Consider the following 27,357-nt stretch of genomic DNA (forward strand, 5'->3'; position numbering starts at 1 on the left):
CCACATTCTATATATTGCTTTTTTTCTGCTGGAGTTTTGCCAGGAGCTCTCTGCTCATCCACGCAGGTCTCCTGCCCCCTCTGCCTGACTTCTTACGCACAGGGATGCACTGTTGCTGGGCATGGAGGAAATGCCGCTTGAAAACTAAGCAGCTGTCTTGGGCCCCTCTTCCTTCTAGAGCCCTAGCCCATGGGATCTTTCCCAGCAGGYCTCTGAAGAGGCTAAAGTTGGCCCTCCTGAAGTCCAGCGTGGCAAGGCTACTTACTGCCCTGTCTCCTCCTCGTTGGATCCTGAACTCCACCAGCTCGTGATCACTGCAGCCAAGGCTGCCCGCCACCTTCACATCTTCAACAAGGCCCTCTCTGTTTGTTAGTACGAGGTCCAGCAGCCCACCTTTCCTCGTCGGCTCCTCCACAACCTGCGTCAAAAAGTTGTCATTGACACACTGTAGAAACTTCCAGGACTGTTTGTGCCTCGCTGTGCTGTCTCTCCAGCTGATGTCGAGGTAGTTAAACTCCCCCATGAGATCCAGGGCCTGGATGATACCCAGCTTGGGATCATCCTCAGACTTGCTCAGAGTGCACTCCGTGCCCTTGTCCAGGTCACTGATGAACAGGTTGAACAGCACCGGGCCCAGTACTGACCCCTGAGGAACACCACTGGCTACAGGCCTCCAACTGGACTCGGCCACATTTATTACCACCCTCTGAGCTCTGCCATCCAGCCAGTTCTTGATCCTCCTCACTGTGCACTCGTCCAGACCACTCTCCTGGAGCTTTCCTATGAGGATGTCATGGGAAATGGTGGAGAGCTCTGCTGAAGTCAAGGTAGACAACATCCACGGCTGTTCCCTCGTCCAGCCGGCCAGTCATCTCATCATAGAAGGCTATAAGGTTCATCAGACATGACTTCCCCTTGGTGAATCCACCCACTGAGCTCTGCCATCCAGCCAGTCCTCAATCCATTTGCTGTCCACTTGTCTAACCCATAGTTAGCCGAACAAATGGTATTTAGTCAATATTTACATGATTGGAGGGAGCTCCAATCTTAGCACACATCTTAGCGCCGACAAACCTGTTGAAGGTCAGGAGGCAAACATCAGTTTGGAGATTACTTTGTGAGCCTTACAGAGACGCAGGGGACTTGAGTTGTCACCGGCAGGCACTGTGTAGAGCAACACACTAGTACCCTAACCTCCTACCATGTTAGGTAGCAAAATGGCTCTTCTGAGACTAGAGCTGCAGGCCTTTGTCCTAGAAGCTTCTGGTAGGTTAACACCACACTATTTTCCCTTTGCTCCCTTGTTCCAAAGAGCGGACCATCAGTCTGTCATGCTACATCAGTTCTGATATAGGAAAGAATAACATTAAGTAAATGAATAGCTCCGTTGTAAATAGCTGTTAAAACAGTTGTTGCCGTAGTTAAGTGAAGTCTAAAGCAGTTTCTGTGATCATACCACATCACTACTATGCTTAAGGTTGAGGCTTAATTCATATTTAACTACTGGCGCATGTTATGCAGACTAGTTTCACTTTTTTGCTAATTTGCTAATGTAGGCATTACTTAGTTACGTTTGTGGTTCCTCTTGTAAAAATTAGAATGCCTTTTTTCCTACGTTTGTTTTCAATGCCGTTATGAAATAGCTCTGTATAAGCTTAATTTCTAAAAGCTAGTGAACTGAGCCGTAGTAAATTGTTTTGCTTTCATGACAATATTAAATTGTTTTGTTTTCATGACAATGTTAAAAGCTAAAAAAGCCAATTAAAAACTCTACCCCCCAAAATAGCTACGTTATCATTTAGATTTGGTACGTATAATGTAATTCGGGTTTCTTATAATAAAGTAATTATCCTGAGTGGAGATATACTTTTTATTGTCAAAATACATAGTCACAATGGGTGTTAATTTTTCATTTATTGTATTTGAGTTTCACTATAAACATCTCTGCCAAGATACTTGTTGGGGCAGCTATTCTGGATTTACTGCAAGGACTTCCAAAACTCCATCTGAAGTGTAGTTTCTTTTCCAAACAAAATATAGACATTGATTGTGATATTAAGTAGCTTTAATGTAAAATTTGATGCAAGAATTATGGATGCTTGGGTATTTAGAGAAGCATTCTGTATGATGTTCAGATACTAGTATTGAAATGTTAATAGTGCAAAGAATAATAATAATATACACAATGCTAATCTCATTACACAGTTCCTTTTTACTATGAAAGCATAAACATAAAAATGAGTAACAGACAAAGGAAGTCATGAAATATTCATACCATCTTTAGTATGAATCACTGTATTATTGTTGTGGCAATCCAAAACAATAAGTATTTAAGGAAAAAAGATGAAGGGAAAGATGTAGAGAAGTGTGAGAATATAGAAATAGTGACTTTTTTTAAACTTTGTAATTGGACAGAATGCCACCCAAAGGAAATCTTAGTAGTGTAGAGCAGCTATTGCTTAACATTTTAAATTGATTCAGCTATATTTCTTTCTGGAGTCTTGACTAGTTGCCATTTAACAAATAATTTGTAATTTAATAAAATAACAGATATAAATAATTTAACAAATAATTTGTCTGCTTTTCACTTGCTGGAGAAGAGATTTCAACGATTTCTTTGCTGTGCTGCCCCTTGTACCTCTTGCTACCTGAAGGTGGGATATTCCCTGGATAGGAAGGGAATAGAAAGGAAAAAAAATAAAAGGAAGTGATTCTTTGGCTCTTAGGCTCTCTCTTTTGTGAGCAGATGACTTACTTTAAGCAGCAGTGCAATGAGACAGGTGTTTGTCATATTTGTCTCTTGCTGTTTCGGAAAACTGTGAGCATCTGGAAAGGAAGAGATGGATTTTCTGGGTATGCTCAGTGCAGACTGACTTACAGTTACAGTGTTGTGTTTGCTTGCATGAGAACAGTTTTTTTTATAGTGGTTTGCATTATGAAAAAGGCAAAATGACTGTTTGCCATTAAGGGACAAACTTCCTTTTTGGAAGGGTTGATTTAATCTGTGATACAGAGGATTATTTAAGTATTTCACTCATCTGGGATGCACCATTATTGGAGAATATCAAATGTTTGCCTAATAGTCCACTTGGAATACATTCTTTACAATTGTTCCTTGACTGGACTTCTTAATGTTTACTCACTATTTTTTATTTATCTAGTGTTTTGTTTGTTTTTTGTTGTTTTTTTACCAACTTCTATGGTTGAGAATTCTCTCAAAACCTTCAACTTACCTCCATTTTGAAAAGGAAGAAGATGCAGAGAGTGAAGGGAAAAAAAACAGCTCAGGTTATTTTCTCTTCAAAATAATTTTCTTCCTCAGAATCAACCTAAAGTAATTTACTAAGTTCTTTGCAAACAAAGTAGCAAATGGCACTAGTCCTGATGTTCCTGAATGCCTTCCGCAGCCTCTGTGTCTATGTTTAAAGATTTATGTATGTAGCCATCCTAATAGCACTCTGAGCAAATTTGTGAAAGTATAGTACTTTCAAGTATCTTTCATATTGACTAAGTTGCAGCTAAATCAACATTGCAAAAATTTTGTTTTGGCCTCTAACACTTAGTGTCAGAATACTTTTCAGGGAACTGTCTGTTCCTGCTTTGTAACTCTTTTTAAACAGTTGGACCAAGCAGGCTTCTTAAGTATTTCTTAATTAGAACATTTGGGGTCAGACTTGGAAGTCAGTTACTCAAAATACTATTCCCATTTTAACTATTTTCTGTGTGTCTTTTTTTTCCCCCTCCTGTTTAAGTTTAGTGACTTATGCCTGATCTCCAGAAAACAGAAACTTAAGCTCTCATCTAGTTAGAAGTTACTTATTTAAATTCTTATGATAACACATTTTTCAGAAGGCACTAGGAAGATCATAGAATCATAGAATCATAGAATGCCGAAGGTTGGAAGGGACCTCAGAGGTCATCGAGTCCAACCCCCCTGCTCACGCAGGGTCACCTAGAGCACGTGGCACAGGGCTGCATCCAAGCGGGTTTTAAAGATCTCCAAAGAAGGAGACTCCACAACCTCCCTGGGCAGCCTGTTCCAGGGCTCTGTCACCCTCACAGTGAAGAAATGCTTCCTTAAGTTCCTGTGGAACTTCCGATGCTTCAGTTTGAAGCCATTTCCTCTAGTCCTATCCCTGCTCACCACTGAAAAGAGACAGCAAGTTTCTCTCTCCCTTGTGTAATTTCCCTGCTCACACAGATGGTATTCATAGTATTAAAATAGAGGTTAATGCTTTAAGAAAAATGTTGCCTTCCTTTCTGTGATCTTTCTCTGTGGAACTGTGATGCTATCCTCATGGTTTGGACAAAAATCATAGTTGAGTTTTCAGGTTCAAGTGTCTGTGCATTGATGCATTTGTAGGTTAAACAGAATTAGTATTCCTTTTTTTCTGAACTAAATTGCACTTTTTTTTTTCTTTTCTGTCTTCCTCCTACTCCCCCCCCCCCCCCTTACTTTTCCTCTCTTTTCATTCTTCCCCTTCCTGCCGTTCTCCCTCTAAAAATATTCTCAGGAATGACTTGCTGATGGTTTGCCGCCAACTGAACATGGAGGAGTCTGTTGCTGAGATCATGCACCAGCTGGGAGCAGATGAAAGTGGAAAGATTTCCTTTCAGGATTTTAGTCAATGCCGCATGCAACTGGTGCGAGAAATCAGGAAAGAGGAAGTGGAGCTTTCTGTGAAATCAGATGACTCTTGCAAAAAGAAAAATTTAAGGGATAGGATGGCCTCCTGGCCAACTAGCAGCGATAACAGTTTAGGTAGGTATAACTTCTAAATGTTCTACTGCTCTGATCTACGTAGGTGAACTCCTGGGAGTTTTGCTATCATTTTTACTGACATCAGGTTTTCAGCTGCACTATTATGTGGATATGAATTCCTCATGCATTAGAGTACTTTAATCTAATAATTGCTTAATGTGAGCTAGAGTGTATGCAGAACATAGTCTTCTGAAAGCTCTAGTTGCTCAAGACAACAATCCTGAAAAGACAGAGTGGCAAAGGACAACTGATAACTGAAGACTTGGTGAGCTCTTCATTGGCTGGAAAGCCCAGAAAGGTAGGCAGTTGGGTAGAAATATTGAAAACAAAGAGGAAAGTAATTTTAGTCTTTGAAATATAATATACTGTAGGAATGTGGGTATTTTGAGGACGTTTTAGAAAATTTGTGTATGTACCTGGAGATCTGTGCAAAAAAGGCAAGAAAAAAACTGTTCCCCTGGTATATACAGGAACACGGGACTGGAAGGGACAGGGATAGGAAGGGACTGTCTGTGCTACTGAGTTTTGTTCCCTAGCATTAAGCACCTAAAACTACTTCCTTTCACCATATAGTAAATGCAGGAGACCAGATACAAGCTTCTGTGGCCAACTCTGAAAGCACAAGATGCTGCAGAAAAGGCTGAGGACCTTGTCTGTGGTCTGAGGCAGGTGGGTCCAAGCTGGACATGCCAGTTGGTCCATGATCTAGAGACTGTTCCACACCCATGATGTTGAAGGCAGGTGTCAGCCTTTGACTGTATTTTGAGATTTCTGTATCCCCTCAGTCTTTCTTGTTTGCTTGGATGACATGAGCCTGTTTTTTAATACTAATTTAATGGGGGAATCTCCCATTAAAAATCCTACCTGTGTTCTTTTTGTTTTTGTCTCAGAATTTAAGTTAGGAGTATTCTTGACCATCAGATAAACATCATGGAGAACATGCCTGTCAGTATTCTGACTCCTCTTGTAACTGACCTGCCTTTCTTGTGTGGGGCTTTTTATATTTTTTCTCACGTTCCTTAGCAGGGTTCGTGTTGTTCTGTAATCCGGTACTTCTGTCTGTGTGTGTTCTTGGCTTGTCATCTCAGGCCCTTGAATTTCCCTCATTTATTTTCTATCACTGATGAATTTCTTATCTTCCTACTTTTTTGCTTTGCAAACATCACCTGATGTTTGTTGGTTTTCTTTTCTTCTTTATTTCTTCTTTGCCATCTGGTCTCTTTTCCTGTTTTGCTTTCATAGTCATATTTTGTTGTAGTCAGTATTTCTTCTGATTATCCTGCTTTTATATGTGTATGTCTCTGTATGGGTATATTTATACACATATGTATGAGGTACAAGAGGATTAACTCTTTATTCATTAAACGCCTGTTCACATTTTCTGTCACTGTGTACATTGCATCTTCAGAATTCTTGGCTTTAATTACATATTCAGCATAACTTCTCCAGAATTTATATCAAACAACATTTCAAAAGCAAGTTAGCTCCAAGTATCCTTTGAAATTACTTTAGAGTTGATGCATGTTTCCCAGTTCACATTCATAATTATCATTTCCAGAAGAGCAGAAAAAAAGAATCTACTGTCATATTGAAAACACAATCAATATAAAAAGGCCAGTAAAGAGAAAAACACTTTTGTCCACAAACTGCCATATAGACTTTGTATGTTTGCTCTCTTTCTCTGTCTGTCAGTGGTTTCTGGCAAAAAGCCTTCTTTCTGAGACTATCTTGCCTTGTAATTAGGGGTTGTAGTTATTGAAGGCTGAAAGAGATCCTAAACTACACAGGAGGCAGTATATATTAGAATATATTCTGTCTTCAGATGCATACCACAAAGAAATCTTATTAATTGCTGCTAAAACAAACTGTCATATGATGAACATCCAAATATGTTGATGACCCAACGTATGTTGATGCTTCCAGGACAATCATTACTGCTTTTTCTCATCCCCTGTTTGCTGTACAGAAGTCTAATACATATTTTTAAGGTGATGAGATGTCATGTTTCTCTTGGTATTTTTTTCAAAAGTTGATTGACCTCAGGAAAACTTTGGAATGTCCTGCCTTAGTTATTTTGTGCCATGTTCATGAAGCCTGACTTTCTCATACTGTAGTTTTAAACCCTATAGACTTAATGTTTTACTTACTTACCCTGGCTTTACTTAGTAATAATTGGACGTATTCCCCCACATAAATTTAAAAAAAAAACAGACTAGGAGAAAATAAAAATAACAACAACGAACATCCAAAATGCAAATGGTTTTTATATGCTTGTAAAAGAATACTACCGTAGCAGCACTGTCTAAGATGTTCTACAGATATCTTCTTAAGGAGGCCAGGAAACACCATTGTAGTGTAATTCAGTGATAAAAACACTGCACAGAGCATGAACACAACGAGTTGAGGAATGGTACCTGCAGTCAAGCTTGACTTAGGATGGTATGGTTCCATGCCTTTCATGTCTTTGGGGGGCTCATGCACTCTTGTTAGTGTTCAGATTTTGTTATACTGGGCAGCTTGCTATTGCTTTCTAAATGTGTTTAAGACAGGAGACGTCATAGTGTACTAATATGTACGTTTAAACTTGATGGATGCTCTTCTTTTGTGTGTTTTTTCTTCCAGTAGAGTACACTATTTTTAATAATGGTTATCTTCAAAGACTGTTTATATGGCTGTTTTCATGACCTGTTTCTTTTATGATGTGTCAGCTGCTGCTGTTGCTTGGAAGTTTCTATCTTGTATCCATGTGGAGTGCATAAATTAGAAAATTTTCAAATTTATTTAATTGCCACTGAGCAGTGTGAGTCCTGGTTATCTGAAGCAAAGGAATATAGCTTCTTGAATGGGGCTTTTTGCACTGCAAGTTTGTATGTGATTCTGTGGAGATTACTAGTCAGCATTTTGTGCAGGCTTTTCCTATAGGTGTTCACAGTTCCTTCACAGAGTGCAAAAATTGATGTATTTATCTAAGTAAACCTCAATATGATCTTTGGTATCCATAATTATTGCACCTCATTATGAAGCAGAGGAATATTTAGAAAAGTCTAGTTACTTAATGAACTTTATTTCTCACCTGTCAAATTTTATCAGTGATGAAAGGTTACTGTAATAATTTTGTCCAACAAATATTTCTTCTCCTCTGTTCTGAAGTGGAATACAAAAGTAAGGAGACTGAGTTGATCAAGGTACAGGACTCGAGTTTCTTAATATCCAGTCGTAGGTGTGCTAAAGCTGCTAAGCTAAACCTGCATCTGCTTCTGACAGCTTGGCAGTCAAATGAGAGAGTATAAGACTAGATTAAAATAAAATTTTATATTAAAGTGTCTGATTAAGGACACTTTTTCTGTTATAAGAATGATATTTTTGCTGCTTGAATATGAGCAGCATATATTTTACTTCTTATTTCTTACTCTACCGCTGAACTCAATGGAAAACTTAATAATTTTGAAATGCTACCCAATGATTTGTGTACAATGAAATTGAATGTGAACTCTGTTAATGTAATACTCTTTTGACATGAAATGAAATGAAATGAATGAAACGAAACGAAACGAAACAGCCACGAACTGAATACCAAAAGTTCCACAGGAACTTCAGGAAACATTTCTTGACAGTGAGAGTGACAGAGCCCTGGCACCGGCTACCCAGAGAGGTTGTGGAGTCTCCGTCTCTGGAGATCTTTAAAACCTGCATGGATGCCGCCCTGTGCTCTAGGTGAGCCTGTGTGTGCGGGGGGGGTGGGGGGGGTGGTGAGGGGAGGGGTGGACTAGATGACCTCTAGAGGTCTCAGATATGAGAATAACTTAAAGGAGTGGCAGACGTTTGGTTTCATATGAGGCTTGTGGATAAATATTAGCTTGGGCAGAAAATCATGGCTTTTTTGCCTTACATTGACTCGATATTTGTCCATACTAAAAATAAATTGCTTTCAATAAATTGATGCGGTGATTAGATTTATTTAGACTATATTTAATTAAGTGCTATAGAGTCAAAGGTCATATGGACCCATAGATACTGCAGTTTCTTCCTGAGACTTCTGAGCAAAGTTTCAGCTTGGAGTTGTCTAGTGTGAAAAGCTGTTGTGAATATCTCCTAGGCTCTACTTATCTACATATGAAGTTACGTTAATTTTAAATGGTTCAGTGTACTGCATTCAGACATTCCTTTGATACTGCTATCTCTGTGATGAGTAGAACGTATTTTTTATTCGTAGGTAAAAATTTAATGTAAAAATTTAGTTCTGTGAGGAGCAGTACAAATGATTTGGATTTTCAGGTAATATGTACCTGACAGCTGATTAATCTTAAAATTAAAAGTGCAATGTATAGTATATTAGCTGTTAAGTATTAATGAACCTACAGAAAGCCGTAGTCATGACTGAAAAATGGGTTCCCTGGTGTATAATAGGACAGAAACTTGTACTGAAGCTTTCTCATGGTTTGTGCGTTCATATATATATAACAGCTCTACTGCATCGGACTAAGAGGCGGTATACCACTTCAGAAGAATCATTAGAGTGATGAAAAGTGAATCCTTTGGGAAGATAATAAGCATGTTCCCTCGTGGCCAAGAAGGCCCATGAGCTCCTGGCTGTATCAGGAGGATGTTGGCAGCAGGTGGAGGGAGGGGATCCTGCCCCTCTGCTCAGCTCTGGGGAGGCCGCAGCTGGAGTATTGGGGGCAGTTCTGGGCTCCCCAGGACAAGAGGCACGTGGAGCTTCTCGAGAGGGTCCAGTGATGGGCAACCAAGATGATTAAGGGACTGGAGCATCTCTCGGATAGGAAAAGAGGAGTGAGCTGGGCCTTTTTAGCCTGGATAAGGGAGTGTGGAGTCCCCATCTCAGGAGGTCTTCTAAACCTGCCTGGATGCCACCCTGTGGCCCGTGCTCTGGATATCCCTGCTGGAGCAGGGAGGTTGGACTAGGTGATCTCTAGAGGTCCCTTGCAACCTCAACCATTCTGTGATTCTGTTAATAGGGAGCAAACATTACTAAGGTTCAATTCAGGGACCTTGAAGGAAAGACAGCTGCATTTACGTACATGCAATTACAGTCTCTCGCTCTGTGATATTGTCTTCCAGAAATGCAGCTGTAGGCCCATGCGATTCTTTACCATTCATGATGTCCTCTAGCCAAGAATTCTACATTATTTTTGTTTTATGAAAAACTAGCTTCTTTGCATGGCCTTTTTTTTTTTCATCCTACCTCTGGCCTGTATAGTAGGAGACTGAGTCACATTGCATATTTTTTTTTCTCACCAGAAGGATCAGTAGGAACTCTTGATGTCTTTTTCTACAGAGATTATATAAATTTAGTATCAGAGAGATTGGTGCCATTATCAGATGACTTTGAAATTATCAAATGGCCTAAAGAAGTTGGTGAAAAGGGGGAGGTGTGTCTGGAGGCAAAACGTGCCTGCAGGGGGAAACCTGAACCAGCTGCTGCAGTTGCTACTGCCAACACCCCAGTGCAGGTGAGGAATGACCATGACATGAGTGTGCAGCTGGTGCTGGAGTCTTGGCCTTCTTAACACCAGTGCTCTGCAGAGCACCACATCTCTGATTTGTTCTGCAGTGATCTACCTTCATGAACAAGTCTATGCTTTTTAGCCAGCTCAAGCAACAAGACAGGGATCTACAGCTTGTCAGATAGAGTGTGGATCTAAATGGGTAACTTTTGTTCCAGTTGTGCTTTCTATGTGAATTCCAATGAATATCCAAAGACTTTCAGAGAGGATGTGCTTTGTTTGGCTGCTACTCCTAGGGATCAACCTGTTGATGTATCTCACTCTCCAGCTTCTGTAAAACAAAGATTGACTTGTTGAACATTTCTGCTTCTTCGTTCCCAGCTAATTAAGTGACATGCACTTCAGCTTGCCTACCTCTAGCATTAGCAGTGTAGATCTGAAATACTATAGTTCCTGGAACAACAAGCAGTAAAATAAGTCTTCTTTTTTTTTTTTTAAATTTTTTTAAACTTTAGTTCATGTGAATTAAGGCCCAAACCAAATTGAGAGCATCTTGAATGGAAGTTGGGGAGACTTCTTCATATACTGAGAAAACTGTAATTTGAGCAAAAATAATACTGCTTTTTCAAAAGTATCCATCAGACTTGCCCATTGTGTTTTGTGTTTATAATATATATATAACATATATAAAAATAATATTTTTTTTATATATATATATATAAAATATATATATTTACTCGTGACGTGTAAAATGCTTTCAAAATATTTTTGCATGTCCTGGCATGATAGAAAAGCATTTTGGGGGAGTTGTTCTTTGAACTATGTAGGAGACCCTAAATCTAAGCAAAGATCATCAGAGGTGTCAAGGTGCTTTTCTGTAAGTCCAACCCTTTATTTCTATCCTTTTCTCCTTAGGATTGGAAGTGAGGATAACAAGTTGTAACAGAAGTAAACTGCAACTAGACTAAATAGGGCCACTTACTCCAAAGGAGAATTCCGTTTCATGAAACTATCTAAAGGGAAAAATTCAATTTTCAGAAGTCTTGCAACTAGGAGTGGAGTATGGGAAGACTACTCCTGTGCTCCTGATTAGCAGAATAGAAACAAGAAAAGTGTCTGTTTCATTAAACAACCTGCTTTTTTTGCTGTTGTTGTTTTGTTTCTTTATCAGAAGTCTGGTGCTACAGAAATGTACAGAATTCATTTTTGTGAGAATTTTGTCAGAACTTGTGGATTGAAAACCTTATTTTTTGGTAGTCTTCAGTTTTGATTATTTGCTTTTCGTTGTCCTATTTCACATCTCCGAAATATGAAAGCTGGAGATAAATCAGTAATCATCGTATACCTGCTCCATGTTGTCTTTCATATTGTTTTGTAATCTGATTTAACATAAATATTTATCTATGTGTTGTAGTTAACATTGATCAATGGAATTACTCTAAATTATTTTAAACAGTTTTGTAAATAACATCTGAAACTTTATCTGGGATTATGGAATCTCATATTTGCATATGTCATGCCTTGATCAGACTAAGCTGTTCTTTGTTTTTTATAAAAGTGAGGTTATAAAGTGTGTAAAATTTTAAATATTAATGGAGTATTTAAATATTAAGTAGGTAAATAATCAAGAGCAGAGGGAACTGCAAAACCTGCAAAGGATGAATCTTAAATATTTCAGATAATCATTAGGTTTTCCGGTTCTATAATGGATATTACTACTACTAGAATATTCAGACATATTCTAGGTATTCTGCAAAGCATTAGAAACATAAACTTGTCCAAAACAAATAAATGTTTGCTAAAACAGAAGATCTCCTGTGATTCACTTGCTGGTCAAGACAGACCATGCTAATAATATTAGGAAAGTAATGAAAGAATATTTAGGTAAAAAGCTCTCCTGGGTGAAAGTATCAGTTTTGAGTTTGACATTTATCCTTTAAATGTGTAAGAGGCTCCACTGTATGAAGTGTAATGTGTTTTTTAAATAGTTAAATTCAACGTTTTTTGTCATTGTTTTCAATTTGTTGATGTCAGAACCTCTTATTTTCTGAGGTTTGTAACAGAGAAGAAAAGAAACAGAATCGACAAGTTAAAAGGTGTTAGTTAGTGTTAGTTAAACTAATGTTTATATCCTGTTGCAAGTTTTTTGAGGACTATTTTGTTTAGAAATTCTCTGTGCTTTATTTGAAAATGGAAAACACTTGTGGTGCTAATAATACATCTTTATCCCCACACTTGCAAAATTTTTTTTTCTTTGCCTCTATTTCTAGCTCTCCCCTAAAATGGGAAAGTTTGAATAGCAAATGAGAGAAGTATTCTTTTTCTGCTTCTCTGCTTGACTTTTTTTCTAGGAAGTTGCCTTTTGCAGCTCTTAGCAGTCACCTCCTGCCCACCTCCATGGGCTTGTGGACTAGGCTATGTCTCAGGCCTGCCTAATGAGAAGGTGATATTTCTACTGCATTTTTTATAGAGATGTCTGGTGTATTCATTCTGTCCTTTGAAGATGTGTATGGCTGTCTTACTGGGTAATTGAAATTCTGATTATATAACTTAAAAACAATTATATGCCTTTCTGTTACTTGACTGATACAAATACTGTGCAACTAAATAATTTTTCCACATTGCTGTTGAAATAGCATATAATTTCTGCTGCATGCATATTATCTGTGAAATTCAACAATAATTTTAATTATTTTCAGACAAATCTCATGTTTGGCATGATCATATGAAATTGCAAAACAAGGAGTACTGCTATGAGATGTATACATTTTTGCGAAGACTGGTTCTTCTCTTCTGTAAAGACAGGAAGGAAGACATTATGAAGTCCTAATTGTTTATTATACCAATATCTAATATTGTTTCCCGGTTACCAAACCAGCTCTTTGTGTGGCATCATACCTAAAGACCCTTCTTTCTAGTTGCTTCTGTAAGGAGCAAGAGTTAGGGCCATGTGTATATCAAATACAGTATATGATCTCACTGAATTGTCACCTATGTTACAGATTCCAGTTTTGACAATCCTAGACTAAACCTTCACTAAACTGAGGCATAACACAGCCTCATTTTTAAAGGCTATGAGTTCTGTACTCTTTCAGGAAAATACTGGCCCAAATTAAGAGATCAGGCTTAAACTCAAAATAAAATAGTGGAAGTATCTTTTTCTGTAACAGTCCTGTATCTGCCTGCACTTTTTCAAATGTTTATTTTAAATTAGGATCACAGAGTTGAGCTTTGCAGAACACTTCCTGAGTGAAAACAGGGTTACATCTTTCCTGATGGGTTTTTATTCATCTCTAACCAATAGGTGACATCGGAACTGGCACAGCTTTACAAGTCATTTCAGGGTTATAGTAGGTGGTGCAAGACTCCTTGCATCTTCAAGGAAAAGCTGATGTTAATGTTGTTAGTGATGTGAGCTCTTTTTCAAAACAGGATCTTTTGACTTACAGAAACTTATAGTGCAAATACTCTACTGAACATATGTTTAGTTCTGTGAAAACAAGAATATCTGTATGATAGAGCCTACTCTCAGTTCTATGGCTGTGTCTGCATGGATATTGTGGTTGTCTCCTATGTCCTTCTCTAACTGGCAGAAGGCAGAGATGTTTCCTACGCTCCTGAGATATCTTCCCTGTTTCAGCTGCCTTCCTTACAAGAATTTTTTGGTGATGCTGTAACCACAAGAGGGCAGAGATAACTAACATGGTGCTTCGTCGCCGGTTGTAGTGCAGAGTGCACATAATGTAGTCATGCTCTGAATGGGAAATAACTGTTAGTACCTTAGCTTGACTGTTTTGGAAAGCTTGCAGAATGTAATTAGATTAAGTATGCTGTTAGATATGTAGTCTTCATGTAAAAGTAATTTAATTTATCTTCATCTTTAATTATTACCTATGTTTGTGGTAATGAATCATGTTGTTAATAGTAGGACAAAATGTAGTTTTGTATTTAGTAAATAACACAAAATAACTGTTTTCTGTTATTTTCTGATTACATTTTGAAAGACCAGCATATTCTCTTTGTAGTAAGCTGGAGAAAGCACCTTTGGGTTTCTTAAGTTGGTATTTCATGCATATCTGTTTTACGGGGATACTAGCTTCTGACTAGTGCTGTCATGCTTCTTTTTGGCTATTTTTGTCATTGCACATTTTCACCTTCAGTTTTCTTGGAGGGGGGAATAAAGACATTCTTCTAATTGTTCATGAGACATTATATTACTGCTCCGTTTTACTGAATAGGTAACAATTCACTTGGCCATTTCAACAAGACTAAGGCCCGGTCCTGCCCTTTGCCCACACCAGCCCCACGCAGCGCCCAGGCCTGGGGCAGAGGGGCTGCAGGGCCGCGCGGCAGGAAAGGCCCTGGGGGGCTGCTCGGCAGCGGCTGGACATGGGCAGCAGGGGCCCCGGTGGCCGAGAGGGCCGAGGGCCTCGTGGCTCCTGTCAGGAGCAGGGTGGCCATGGAGCAGGAAGGGATCGTCCTCCCAGACTCGGCGCTGGGGAGGCTGCACCTCGAACACTGTGCTCAGGTTTGGGGCCATCACTACAAGAAGGACATGGAGGTGCTGGACCGTGTCCAGAGGAGGGCAACAAAGCTGCCGAAGGGGCTGGAGCAGAGACCGTGTGAGGAGCAGCTGAGGGAGCTGGGTTAGTTAGTCTGGAGAAGAGCAGGTTCTGTACACCCCGCATTGCTCTGTACAACTACCCAAAAGGAGGGTGTAGTGAGGCATGGGTTGATCTCCTAAGTAACTACAGAAAACAAGACAAGAGGAAATGGCCTCAGAATATGCCAGGGGAAGTTCAGGTCAGATATTAGGAAGAATTTCCGTACGGAACAAGTGGTGGAAGCCTTGGAACAGGCTGCCCAGGGAAGTGGTGGTGTCACTGTCCCTTGCCGTGTTCAAGAAATGTGTAGATGAGGCACTTAGGGACATGTTTTAGCAGGCAGGGTGGTGAAGGGCTAACTCGAATGATCCTGAAGATCTTTTCCAACCTTAATGATTGTATGATGCTAATCACACTGATTAGTAAATAGTCACTTACAGTGCTGGTGAGGGAAAAAACTTCCCTCTACCTTCAGAGAGGGAAAACAACTGTTAAGAAGGGAATGCTTTTAACCTAGCATTGATGGCAACACTGCTGATAATTATGTATGGCTTGGTCATAGTGTGCTGAATTTGCAGTTTAGCTCTACTTGTAGATCTCAGTTTTGAGTTGACTTTGAAATATTTTTGGATACTATTCTTAAGTTTATTTGTGGTGAAATAGCTGCTGATTGACGTTTCCTAGAAACCTGAGCTATAGCAAGCAATCCATGATTGTAAATTGAGTATAGGTTATAGACATATATTATAAAGATAATCTATTAGAAAGAAAAAGTTAACAAAAAAAGGTGATAAATTGCACACTTAGAAGATTATTGATACTATGTCAGTGAACATAAACAAGTGAATTGTATTCTTCCTGTTTTGTACTTAGATTGATGCTACCATTTGTGCTGAAATAAAAATTGACATTCTTTCTTTCAGTGTTTTGTAGCTTTTGTAATTTATTTTGTTTTTACTTTTACAAAATAATATATTGCTGATGCTGTTATTTCCACTTTTGGATCTTGTAGTTTGGTAAACGTTCTATGCATTGCAGATGTTTATTTATTTATTTACTTTTGGGGTTTGGCAATCTGTGCAAGATGTCAAAAGTGGTGAGAAGTTTTGTTTGTTTGCTTGTTTTGTGGAAATGCAAGCAGGATCATTCTTGTACTCTTTATACAAAGTCCGTAGTAGGTTGTTTTTCCATTTATGCATTTTAGGTGCCCTATCAGGAGCCAAAGAAAGCTGGGAATACGATTCAGGAGCAAGAGACCTTCAGAGTCCTGACATCCAGAGTCACTTAACCCTACAAAGGCTGTTAGCATATGGTGGAAGCAATGCCATACAACAGGCTGCTCTGCAGAGACTTCAATCTCAGACCTCAAATCTTAGCAGCTCTGTTGGAGGAAGTTTTTTAGAACTCGCCAACACTGTAAGTAAGAGGCATTTTGCCTCTGCTTTCAAAATTCTCTTGATTTTTTTTTCTTTCTCTTTTTTCTTTCTTTTGTTCTCCAGATCTAGCTTATTAATTCATCTTTTGAGCCTTTGGGGAAACAATGCCAGGCTGTTGCTGTCCTTCATTTACCATAATGCCAATATAATTTCAGCAGTTGATAGGTGTCTATCAGCATTGAGATCATAGGATAAATTCTAGTTTGGATGGACCTCAGTAGGTCATCTAGTCCAATCTTCTGTTCAAGAATTAATGAATAAAAGAGTTAATGTCTAATGTGGTTATTACTGGCCACTGGGAGAAATGATCTTTGCCAAGATGCAATATTTATATACCAGCAATAACAACCAAAAATCTTCTAAAATTGTTTTTTAAGATATGGTCAAAAAGCTAAAACTTGCTTGTACGGAGTAAGAATATGTAGGTAATACGTATCTAAAGAAAAAAAAGTGTTTGAAAAAGTTGATACTTCTTTAAAGGATCTATGTTCTATTTTTTTTTCCTGGAAGAATGGTGAGAGATCAACTGATGTAAATCATAGACTCTTTGATCAGAAAAGATGGGCAGAAAAATACTAAAACCAGAAAGAACAGAAAAGTGAGAGAGAGAGAACAGAAAATGAGTGCCTTGTATGCTTTTGTTGGTGGTTTAAAATTGTGAATTGCTCTGTTCATTTTGGATCTGGATTTTTCCTTAGGTTTTAAGGTGGGTATGTACTGTTATTTCTTCTTTTTATATTCTCTGGACTGATGCTGATTCAGAAGAGATCAGCTTTGTTAATTTATTGTACAATTGTAAATATGAAGATATAGGTATGTTGTGTTATTCAAGAATGCAAAGAGAGAATGCTATTACATTGCTGTGAATGTAGAAATCTTAAAAAGCTGAATACTTGCAAGGAATGAACATCTCCAGGTATTATGTCTTTCTCTTAATTTTTATCTCCAAATTGCTTCTTTAGTTACTGCTGTGATAAGTATGTGATCTTTATTTTAACAAACATCTGTCAAGCTTCTGCTTTTAAAGATTCTTTCTATGGTCTTTCAAACCCTAACACAATTATCAGTCTCTCATTTATATGTAGATGACTGCAATAATGTCTCCATTTGCTTCCTGCTAAGCATGGTGTCATGAGTCATATGGAAATATTTTGCTTTGACTCTATTGAGAAAATAAAGAACGAACAAGAAAATTTTGCTTTATTTTCAGTGTATTTCAATTTATTTCATTTACACTATTCTTAATACAGAAGGACATGCTTATGGCAGTCTGAATTTACACTCTTTAATGAGACAGATGAAGCCTTCTTAAAGCTGCAACTTATTATGGATTTATTTACTAAAATATTTGCCTTTGCCTTGACATATCACTGCTTACTGATGATATACTTGTTAATGCAATTTGGTTAAATACTATAGCACATATCTCTAGTAGGAACCTTTGTGTGTGTTCCAGGTAATCATTTATCAGTTTCATTTTTATTACTTCTGATTATAAATAATTAGCTATTTTTCTTGGGTGGGAAAGAATTCCAGTATTTCAAAGAATTAAGTCAGATATTTGCATGTTTGGGATTTTTTTTTTGCTTGTACTTGAAAGTTCAAAGTTTGATATGAATTGTGAAGGTGAATAGTCATGTAAATGTAGCGAAATAATTGATTTGTGCAACAGCATCTGTTTACTTCCCAGGAAGCCAGACAATCCTGATTTGTTCCCTGTAGTGCTATCAGGAGGAATAGCGCTCATTTCTAGGAGATAAAAGAACTACATTTCTCTGAAAACTTCACACAGGGCAGCATGTATTTACATGAGAATTCCAGTGGAGTTTCATGAGCTGAAACAACAAGATTTGAAAGTGTTTAATTCTCTTTCACATTCTGCTTCTGCCTGGTTGTAATAGATTGTGTTCTTTTAAACTTTTTAATTTGTTGAGTAGAATATATATGCTATTGGTTTGTTTTTACATAAGTGTTCATCCATGTTTGTGTTCGTACTATTAGTTTCTGTTGTCGTAATTCAGCGTTGCTAAGATGATAGATTCATAAGTGTTGTCACAAATAGCTACATTTACACATGTAAATCCAATTGGTATGGTTTGATTTGGCATGATGACATGATTTCATGCCTCTCTTCTGCCAGCTGTAAATAACTGTTTTGTTCATAAAGTCGGGGCACACAGATCTTGTGCTTTGAAATTGTGACCTCAAGTTTCCCCATGTGTTCAGTATATGTCTAAGTTTATTTTTTCTGTCCCATCTGTGATCTGGTTTGGTGCAGGATCCTTTAAGCTCTGGATACTTCTTTCCAAAGACGCTTTAGCTGTAGCGTAAACTGTTGGACAATATCTACTCTCTGTGGCCCTTTTTGATTGAAAACATTCAGGAGTAATTGATTTGGGAAGGGGAGGAGTACAGCTATATTTTTGACAAGAATGTGGGATGGGATTCTTTCATGCCTGTTTGCTTATGGAAGCGGGTTTCATCTTTAGATGAGGTTTCATCTTTAGAGCTTTACTATGAGTGCCGCGGATTTTCTATTGTTACTAACATAGAGAGGGGTGGATTTGCAGTTTTCACCATTGCATCCTGAACAGCTTGTTATCCTGGCCAATGAATAAGGTGGTGCAATCCTGCTTACCTTGTGCAAGGTTCTCAATGCCGATGGATGTGTTTAGGTGGGAGACATTGGCCCAGATTGCTCCAGTTGCCAAATCTGCACTCTCTTCTCATCTGAAGGAAGGAGATTGTGAACTGCCTCCATAGAGAAAATAAGAGAAAGCTAATGCAGTGAGATTTCTGATGTATCTTCTTCTAACTGTTCTGGAAAGCAGCCTTCCTTAGCTATTACTGTCATATTTGCCTGTAAGTGATCACATTTGGAACTATTAAAGACTTCTAATGAGCTTTGGGAAATGGCTGTTTTTATCCTGTATTTATGTGTGACAATATTTGTTTGCTTTCCAGTGGAATTAAGGTGACTAAATCTTGCTTAGTTCTGACTGTGAAGATTCTCATTTGGGTATCTGATCCAAAAGTTTATAAAAAATGAAAGTAACTGGAAAGTAGCATTTTCATAGCAAAGCAGTATGTAGATGCTTTTGCATTGACTTCTTATCACTGATAAGGTGAGAGCTTTATGTCTTTTTCTTAGGAAGAATCATGTTTTCTGAAAACACATATTCTTACTGTGGTGCTGTTTGTTAGGCTCACCACATTGTTGATTTCTTCCTCTTTAAGACCGTTGACTTGGAAGTTACAACAGACAGAACTTTTGTTTTGTGAAAGCTATTTTTTTAGTTGACATATATTATATTGAATGGTAGTACTTCAGAAATCACTATTTTTTTCAGAGACAGATGGCTCTTTCTTTCCCACCTGGAAGATCTGCCCCTTAGTCAGCCAAACCTAAATTGCAGCGGTCTATTTATATAAATAATTTTTGGTCATAAAATAGCACACTTAAGATTATCCCTAATTGCTGTGTTTATTATAGACAGATGAATTTGGATAACTGCCTTAAACAGAATCAATTGGCTATTTTCTGCTGAGTCATGAATAACAAACATTTGTCTGCACAGAGTTGTGTATAACTTTAATAACTACTGTAAAATTACTTGGATGTAAGATGTAATGATTCCCTGCAGTATCTTAATATATTAAAATGTATGTAATGCTTTAGAAAGAGAATAATATGAAGATAATATGGATATTGGCACTGCATGGGGTTTATTTTATTACTGAAAACAAAAGCCCTGAGGCATTTACCTCCCCTTAAAGTTTTAAACCTCGTATATGTACTGTGTTTTTTAAACTATGCTAGTGGTTTAATTTTAACGAAGCTGATGAACATCGGTTTTAAAACTGATGCCTTAAATATAGGAAGCATTGACTGGTTGCCAAAGAAAGCAAACACTTTTATGGGATCGGATGGAGATTTCTTAGGTATTTATGACTGCAAGAAGACTTGCAGATTCTGTGACTTGAAGATTCTGTGACTGTCCTTTTTGGTTCATTTAAGGATTACTCAGCAATCCTAAATTTGAATCATTTTCTCCATTGTTTAATTTATAGCCATTGATTATAAAATTGGAGTTTTACTGAGTATGAGTTTTATTTAAATCATACACATATTCCTTTGGAGAGAGTATTTCTTACAAAAAGTGCCAAGAAAGCCTGACAGTATACTATGAGAGTTAATTATGTGATTCATTTGCAGATTACTTTTGTTTGGTTTCTTTACTAATGAGAACTGGGTTAGTGTCTCATTTCATTTCTGAGGTTTTAATGATTTTATAACTCAGTAGTATTTGTACTTTTTCGGCAAAGTCTGCTCTGTTGTTCTTTTTCTCCATCTCTGTATCTCTTCTGTGAGATAAATCAGAATTCAGTTACTTATGCACAGACTGTTTTTTCCCAGATTATCTTGTTGAGGAATCCTATATTCTGTTTTACATTCAGGAACCGGTGAACTGTGTTACCTTAAACTGCTGGAGCCTTGTCTCTTTCACTCCTTCCCCTATGCTGATTTGTTTTCCATGGGATAAATGCAGTTGTTACTACAACTACTATTTCATTTCAATATGAGCTATTACTGTAAAAGGTAATTTAATGATTCTTTCAACAGAAACCTTACTAGGTAGGGAGGTCTGAAGTTGAATATGATCTTAGCAGTGGTGCCTAGTCTTCATAAAATATTTGTGCCCAAGATAACTTGTCTGTTGTGCCTTTGCTTCTGAGCTAGACATCATTTCCATTCTGCCAGGTATAAAATGGATTGTGAGGATTCCATTAAAGTGAAAATTGATCTTAGGAATCATCTGTCTTGGCTCAGAAAGGAGGTGTAAAATTGGTTTTGTTTCACAAGCAGTTGTATATTTGGGGAATGTGGGAAACTCTCAGTCTTTGATTTCAAGATAGCTTTGTAAAGGAGTTTATTTGGGTGATGACACAGGCATTAGGTGTAATAAAATTATGCATTGTGTTTATGTGATCTTGGCATTAATATCTAATACTGTTTATGCATTCAGTTTATTAATTTCTTTCATATGAATTAAAAGTGGAAGTTATAGATTAGAACTGCCAGGACTCAACAGTGTTATGTGAACTGTAGTTTTTCTGTTCTTGCATCAAACAGAAATATAGATGAGTAAGACAAAAATAATAAACTTCCAAGAAAACTCCCTTCAGTAGCATTTTGACACCATTTCTTTCTGTGTGGTAAAATTATTATAGTACAACCACTCTCTAATATATTGATACCTTTTTTTTTTGTGAATTTTCTTGAGCCTTATTACTATCCATCTGCAGATGATCGGAGTGACAGATGTCAACAGTAGGTACATTTATTCAGGCAAACCTTTTAATAGGCGCTCTTGACTTAGACTTCAACTCGATCTTTTATGGAGCAGTCAAGAATAACCCTTACAATATCCCATACCACATCTAACAATGTTGTGGTATGCAGAATGGCAGATTTTGAACTATCTCTGAAGTTGTAATAGGGTGCTATAGCGAAGAGTCTGTGAAGCAGTGTGCCTAAGTAGACCTGCTGAATGTCTAGGGAGTCTACTTGTATTTGAACGTAATTACGAGGACTTTGTTCACCACCCCTGGATTCGTTCACTGCTCAGAAACTGGACTTATGCATTTCACATTGTTCCTTTTAGTTTAGAGGAGAGCTCCTACTCTGATACAGGTGTTCAGGTCTATTTTCCCATGTTTTTTTCCAGTTGTCTGAGATGAAGAGCAGTTCAGTTGATATATTTGGGTCATCACCGAACACAACTTTGCCGAATACTGTATTAACACTTTGTCTCACTTGGCAATGGCAGAATCAATCTGTTGTAGCAACATTAACCTCCTGGATTCCTGTGTGCCAAAAAGACTACCACACAGCTTTAATAATGGCAATTTCTCTGTTAACATGGCATAGCTGCAATTGGCAGTGCTGAGCTTCTGTGACTCTTCATCTTTTAAAAAAAAAACAAAATTTCTCCTCCTTGGCTTCTACACTCATTAGAAACCTTCATGTTTTGCATACATGAAGCATAGGAATTATGCTGCCGATCAAATGAGACAAGGTAGGTTTCCATAAAGGACTGTTAGCACTATGGCTAAGTTAAATAAAAAGGTTCTTGCTGTCTGGAATGATCTCTCTGCCACTGTTGGGACTGGAATATTGACCTGAACCGGTGCAAAGTACTGCTACCATCCAAATTCCCAGCTCCTCTTCCAATTCAGTCAGTATTTTTTAATGAGTGTATGCTTGGCGACATGGATGTTTTTGGGAACTGTTTTGATGCCAGTACATAGAGAATGGAGGTGTGTGGTTCTGCACATGCACTTTCTAGCTCTCTCCCTTTCTACATTTAGTGAAGAAATGTTTCAGTATGACTGCTTCATTTTGGACTACAGAGGAATATTGTGATTCTCAGCCGGGAGACAGATTATGATAGTAGTTGTGTTGCACTGTATTGGTAAGCTCTGGTTTTCATCATGATAGGAAGCGATCAAAATAAACTATTTGAACTTCAGGAAGAGCAATTTCTGTTCTTTGAAGAATTCATAATGAAATAAGAAACTGTCAGATATCAAAAATAAAGGAAGAATAAATGAGGTAGAAGTAAAGTAGTTTTCACAGAATCCCAGAATGGCTGAGGTTGGAAGAGACCTCTGCACATGCAGGGTGACCTGGAGCATGGGGCACAGGGTGGCATCCAGGCGGGTTTTGATTTGAGGATTGTGAGGAGAAGCTTGGATGTGGGAGAATGCATAGGAAAGAGTCATTGGAAAAATAGAAAAGGTAGAAGAGTGCAGTTGGGTAGGCTGGAAACTGCATTTCATAGATCATATGAGCTTTAGAATACTGAGCGTGGATTTTAAGTTTGTCCGTCTGGAAATACTGAATATGTATCCAAAGATAGCAAGTGGAAAAACAAAATCAATTGAGATGAGTAGGAATTCAGTTTTAATGAATTTAGCTGTTCATGGTAAAATAGTTCAGGTTGAAAATGAGGCTTTTCTGTTCCGCAGAGATTTTATTATACATCATTTTAGCTCATATCATGATTGAAGTAATTCTGTTTGAATTTCTGCCAAACTGAATCTCTCCAAGCTCCTTAAGTACTCAGAGAAGTTGACGCTCTCTTTATTTAAATGCTTATGCTAGGAAAAAAAAAAAAGAAAAGAAATCTTGATTTTAGGTTGCATTTGTCAGCAATTTGGCAAAGTTTAAAGTACATTTTTACATTTGATTCAGCAACATTAATATGATTTAAAATAGTTCATACAAAACACTTTAAGTGAATCTGTTTGTGTTTTACATCAATTTATTTTACAGGCATGTAAAAAATATAAAAATAAATATATTAAAATATAACACTAAAATGCATTTTACAGACACATACATGCACATATATGAACTCAGAAGGTATCTATCAATTCATCTTTAAAATTGATATTGATATTGACCACAGTTGCAAAATGTAGTGTTTGGATAGGTGGAAGTGTGGAGAGACTAAGTATAGCTCTGATGCAAAGCAAGTTCGCATGCCCCTTCTTTGTGTCGCCGTTTATGTGGTCTCTGATCCCAGTCGGGGAACTGTTAGATTGATACGCTAGTGATATGGAAGTAAGAATGGAGAGAAACCTTACCTTGATTAAAGAAAGAATTGGATTAACTGGATGTCGATGGCTTGAAGAGTCATGGGGAAAAAGAGAAATGGGCAGTGGAGGACCTGGCTTACTGAATGTGCAGAGACCAGAACATGACTGTGTAGTGAGAATAGAACTGGAAATGAGGGGAGAGATAGAGAAGTTTTGAAGGAGAAATAGAAAATAAGAGTTGATGAATGAGGAGAGGATGCAGAAGAGGAAATCTGCATATCAGGAGCTGGGATAAAAGCACGAGAAACTTAGAGGGGGTGTCCTCGCAAATCTTATTTAGGCAAGTGAGAAGTTTTGAAAGAAGCACAGTTTGTAGCTGACAAAGGGATACAATTTCTGACAAAGTAAGAAATAAGGTCTTTAAGCTAGTTCAATTTCTTATTTTTAGTGCAGTAAGTATGCTAAACCATAGGGGAAACTTCTAGGGGAATTAAATGAGAATGTGAGTGCCAAGGTTCTAGATACTTGGGAGTAAATTGACTGAATTTACCTTATGGTGAATAAGTGAAGGAAAACATGACTGAATGTAGGGACATTGGGTGTTGAAAGGAAGCTAAGCAGAAGTGTGATGACCCGTGCTCATAAACAAGAAACAAATGAGCAGTGATAATAAGTGGTGGCTGCAAGACCAGAAGGAGCTTCGAAATTGCTGCCAGCTCTCCCTATTGTCCTCTGAGATGAATCTCATGAATAACAGGCACACATTGACTTTTCAGTCCTTTCCCATTTTGATCTGTCTAAGCGTTATGTCTAAGGCTCAGTGGAGTCAGATGGAAGCACAATGAATGTGATGGCTGTGGGTGAAATGGCAGAAAATGAGAGTAGGTGGGTGACAGCTTGGTGAGTGGCTTGGTGGGCATAAAATACCGGAGGATGGAAAGTGGGATCAAATGTAAACTCCCAAGGAGACTGGTGGGGTCAAGGACATGACATTTTAAGTGGATTAAGTATTTGGAGAGAGGTGAAGGGGTGAGAGTAGATGATTGAAGTGCTATTTGGAAATTCCATTATTCTAGACATGTATTCTGTTTTACACTAACCGGGATAGTGTGATTGAAGGAAAGAAGAGAAGTTTACCTGGTGTTTTTCAGAGTGAGTGCTTGGCTCTTCAGTGTAAGGTTACTTGCAGTTGTTTCAGATGAGCTGGACTTTTTTCCTCTCAACCTTGTTACATAACCTTTAGGAACATTTAATTAGAACAGTTTGCATCAAGAAGTAACCATCCTTCTCAACCTCTCCCTTTTAAATCATAGTACATTAATGCTATTGAATAAAGAACTCTCTGGAAACATTATCCAAGTATTGTATTGAATTTCCTATTTTAGCCTTCCGAGTGCTATAGAAATGCAGACCCTAAGCATTATACCTGTATATTTTGTGCCAAAGAGAGAACAACCTCTACTTGTGTGTGGCACATCTGTGATATTGGAGAGGGTAATTTACTTGCATGTGGGACTGTGCATTTTAATTGCTGAGATGGTTGTTGAAATAAATAAACATGAATTAGGTGCTTAATAGACTTCAGTTAGTGACTTTTCCATTAGAAAGCGAACAACGGAATAAACCATAAATGCCTTGTTTCACACATGCTAGAATTGTTATCCACCAGTCATTCATGCTGTATGTAGAATGAAATTGATTTCCAGAGAATGGCATAAATTGTATACTGAAGAATGTGCTGTATACATATTTAACAGGTAGCTGCTTTTGTGTTGAAGTTTTCCTTCTGAAGCTGTCAAAACAAGACTGATATAAAAGTCATGCATGGTGATTGTGTCATCTCTGTTCCAGGAACTGTCAGAAATCAGAGCATTGTAATTTCTGAGAGATATTGCGAGGGAGAAGCCTTTAAAAATTTATACAGTGCTATTTTTTCCCCATATTCTATGGGAGTTTGAAAAGGAAAACTGAGAAGGGCAGCAAAGTTGTATGTTGTCCCAAAAGAAAGGTGTTTTACCAACTGGCAGAGTTTTCCAGGAACAACCAAAAGATAGATGCCTAAGTAAACGTATGGTACCTTAAAATTGTACCTCTAAGACGGGTTAAAAAAAAAAAAAAAAAAAAAAAAAATGGAATAGAGTGGCCATCAGGCTATTAGATGAGCAGTTAGCCATCTGGCCACGCTGATGGTCATTACTGGCTAATTCTGAAATTATGTTGGGAAGAATATGTCAGTGCAAATGCACATACCTAGAGGCAGTATGTGGCGTGTCTTACTGGTACAGAAAACACTAGAGGGCAGAATACACTGAGGTTGGCTGGCAACTCATTTCAGTCTTCACTAAATATATTTGGTATATACTTTTTCTGTTAACCTCAATGAGAGTTCATCATGAACTGGAGGTTCGTCCAGTTTGTCACTGCAGTAATATAGGCATTCCCTGAGACTAAGTCTTCTTGGGCTGAGAAATAAGCAGTTGATTATGAGTTTCCATCCCCAAAGGCTGTGGAGACTAAATAGAGAAGGTGGACACAGCAGAGGTGTGTTTTTATCCTAGATGAAGAACTGAGACAGGGAAAGAGTAAATGAGCAGTCATTAGACAAAGACAAATAAATGGAGAGGGATTGAGCCTAATTCCCACCTCCTTCTCTCTGAATCGCAGGACTTTCTCTTCTCTATAATACTATTTATAGAGTATTTTGTGCAATGCTAAACTGGCCTTTTCAAGACAACTCTCTTTTCCTTGAAACCTGATTGTTGCACAAGCCAGGGGAAAAAATGCACTTGGGCTGACCCAAATTATCAACCCAAATTATTTTGCAAGTGTGGTTATATTCAGTCTTAGCTAGGTCCCTACCAGATTCTCATTATCATAATGAGAAAAACAAAGGCCTTTGTAATGAAGATGAGATTTTCTAACAGTTTGTATGTGTATGTACCCTGTAAGGCTGTATTGTAGCTTTTTTATTTGTTCATTTTCCTCCTCTGAACTGTAATCTGTTAAATGAGGGCACCGTGCTTACATGGACACACAGTACCCCATATCTGTTAAAACGATGTTTAAAACTGGAGCAGACCCATTGATCAGCGAGAGCTTACACAGACACACAGTACCCCATATCTGTTAAAATGATGTTTAAAACTGGAGCAGACCCACAGATGAGCGAGAAAACCGGAAGGTTGACAGACTCCCAGTATCAGTTCATGTGAGTATTCATGCAAAAGTACCCAAAAGGGATAAAAAATACTCTTTACCATTTGAGAAGTATTGATTCAAGAGTTTATCAGGACTTTGAACTAAATGGAAGCTGTCAGTGGCAGTATCTATGAGTTAGTTAAAGATAACGGTGGATGTTGTCCAGCTCAGAAGTGTGCATGCCTGTACCATCTGGTGAGAGCATGCAGAAATTATAATGAGAGTTGTCTGGAATTAAAGTAAAATATATTTGTCCCTGTTTGATATAACTGTTTCATTAATTTGCA

At 38.0% G+C, this 27,357-nt stretch overlaps 1 protein-coding gene across 2 annotated transcripts in view; it reads left to right on the forward strand.

Moving 5' to 3' along the window:
* The window catches only part of MCC (MCC, WNT signaling pathway regulator), a 174,788-nt gene that overhangs the window by 13,460 nt on the left and 133,971 nt on the right, over positions 1-27,357 (forward strand). For both annotated transcript variants that reach the window (XM_026052852.1, XM_026052851.1), the window contains exons 2-3: positions 4,515-4,762; positions 16,036-16,247. In XM_026052852.1, coding sequence (XP_025908637.1) covers positions 4,515-4,762; positions 16,036-16,247 — 460 coding nt within the window. The remainder of the gene's footprint in view (positions 1-4,514; positions 4,763-16,035; positions 16,248-27,357) is intronic.

This window comes from Nothoprocta perdicaria, unplaced genomic scaffold (assembly GCF_003342845.1).
Source record: "Nothoprocta perdicaria isolate Ctin4 unplaced genomic scaffold, notPer1 scaffold_92, whole genome shotgun sequence".
NCBI lineage: Eukaryota > Metazoa > Chordata > Aves > Tinamiformes > Tinamidae > Nothoprocta > Nothoprocta perdicaria.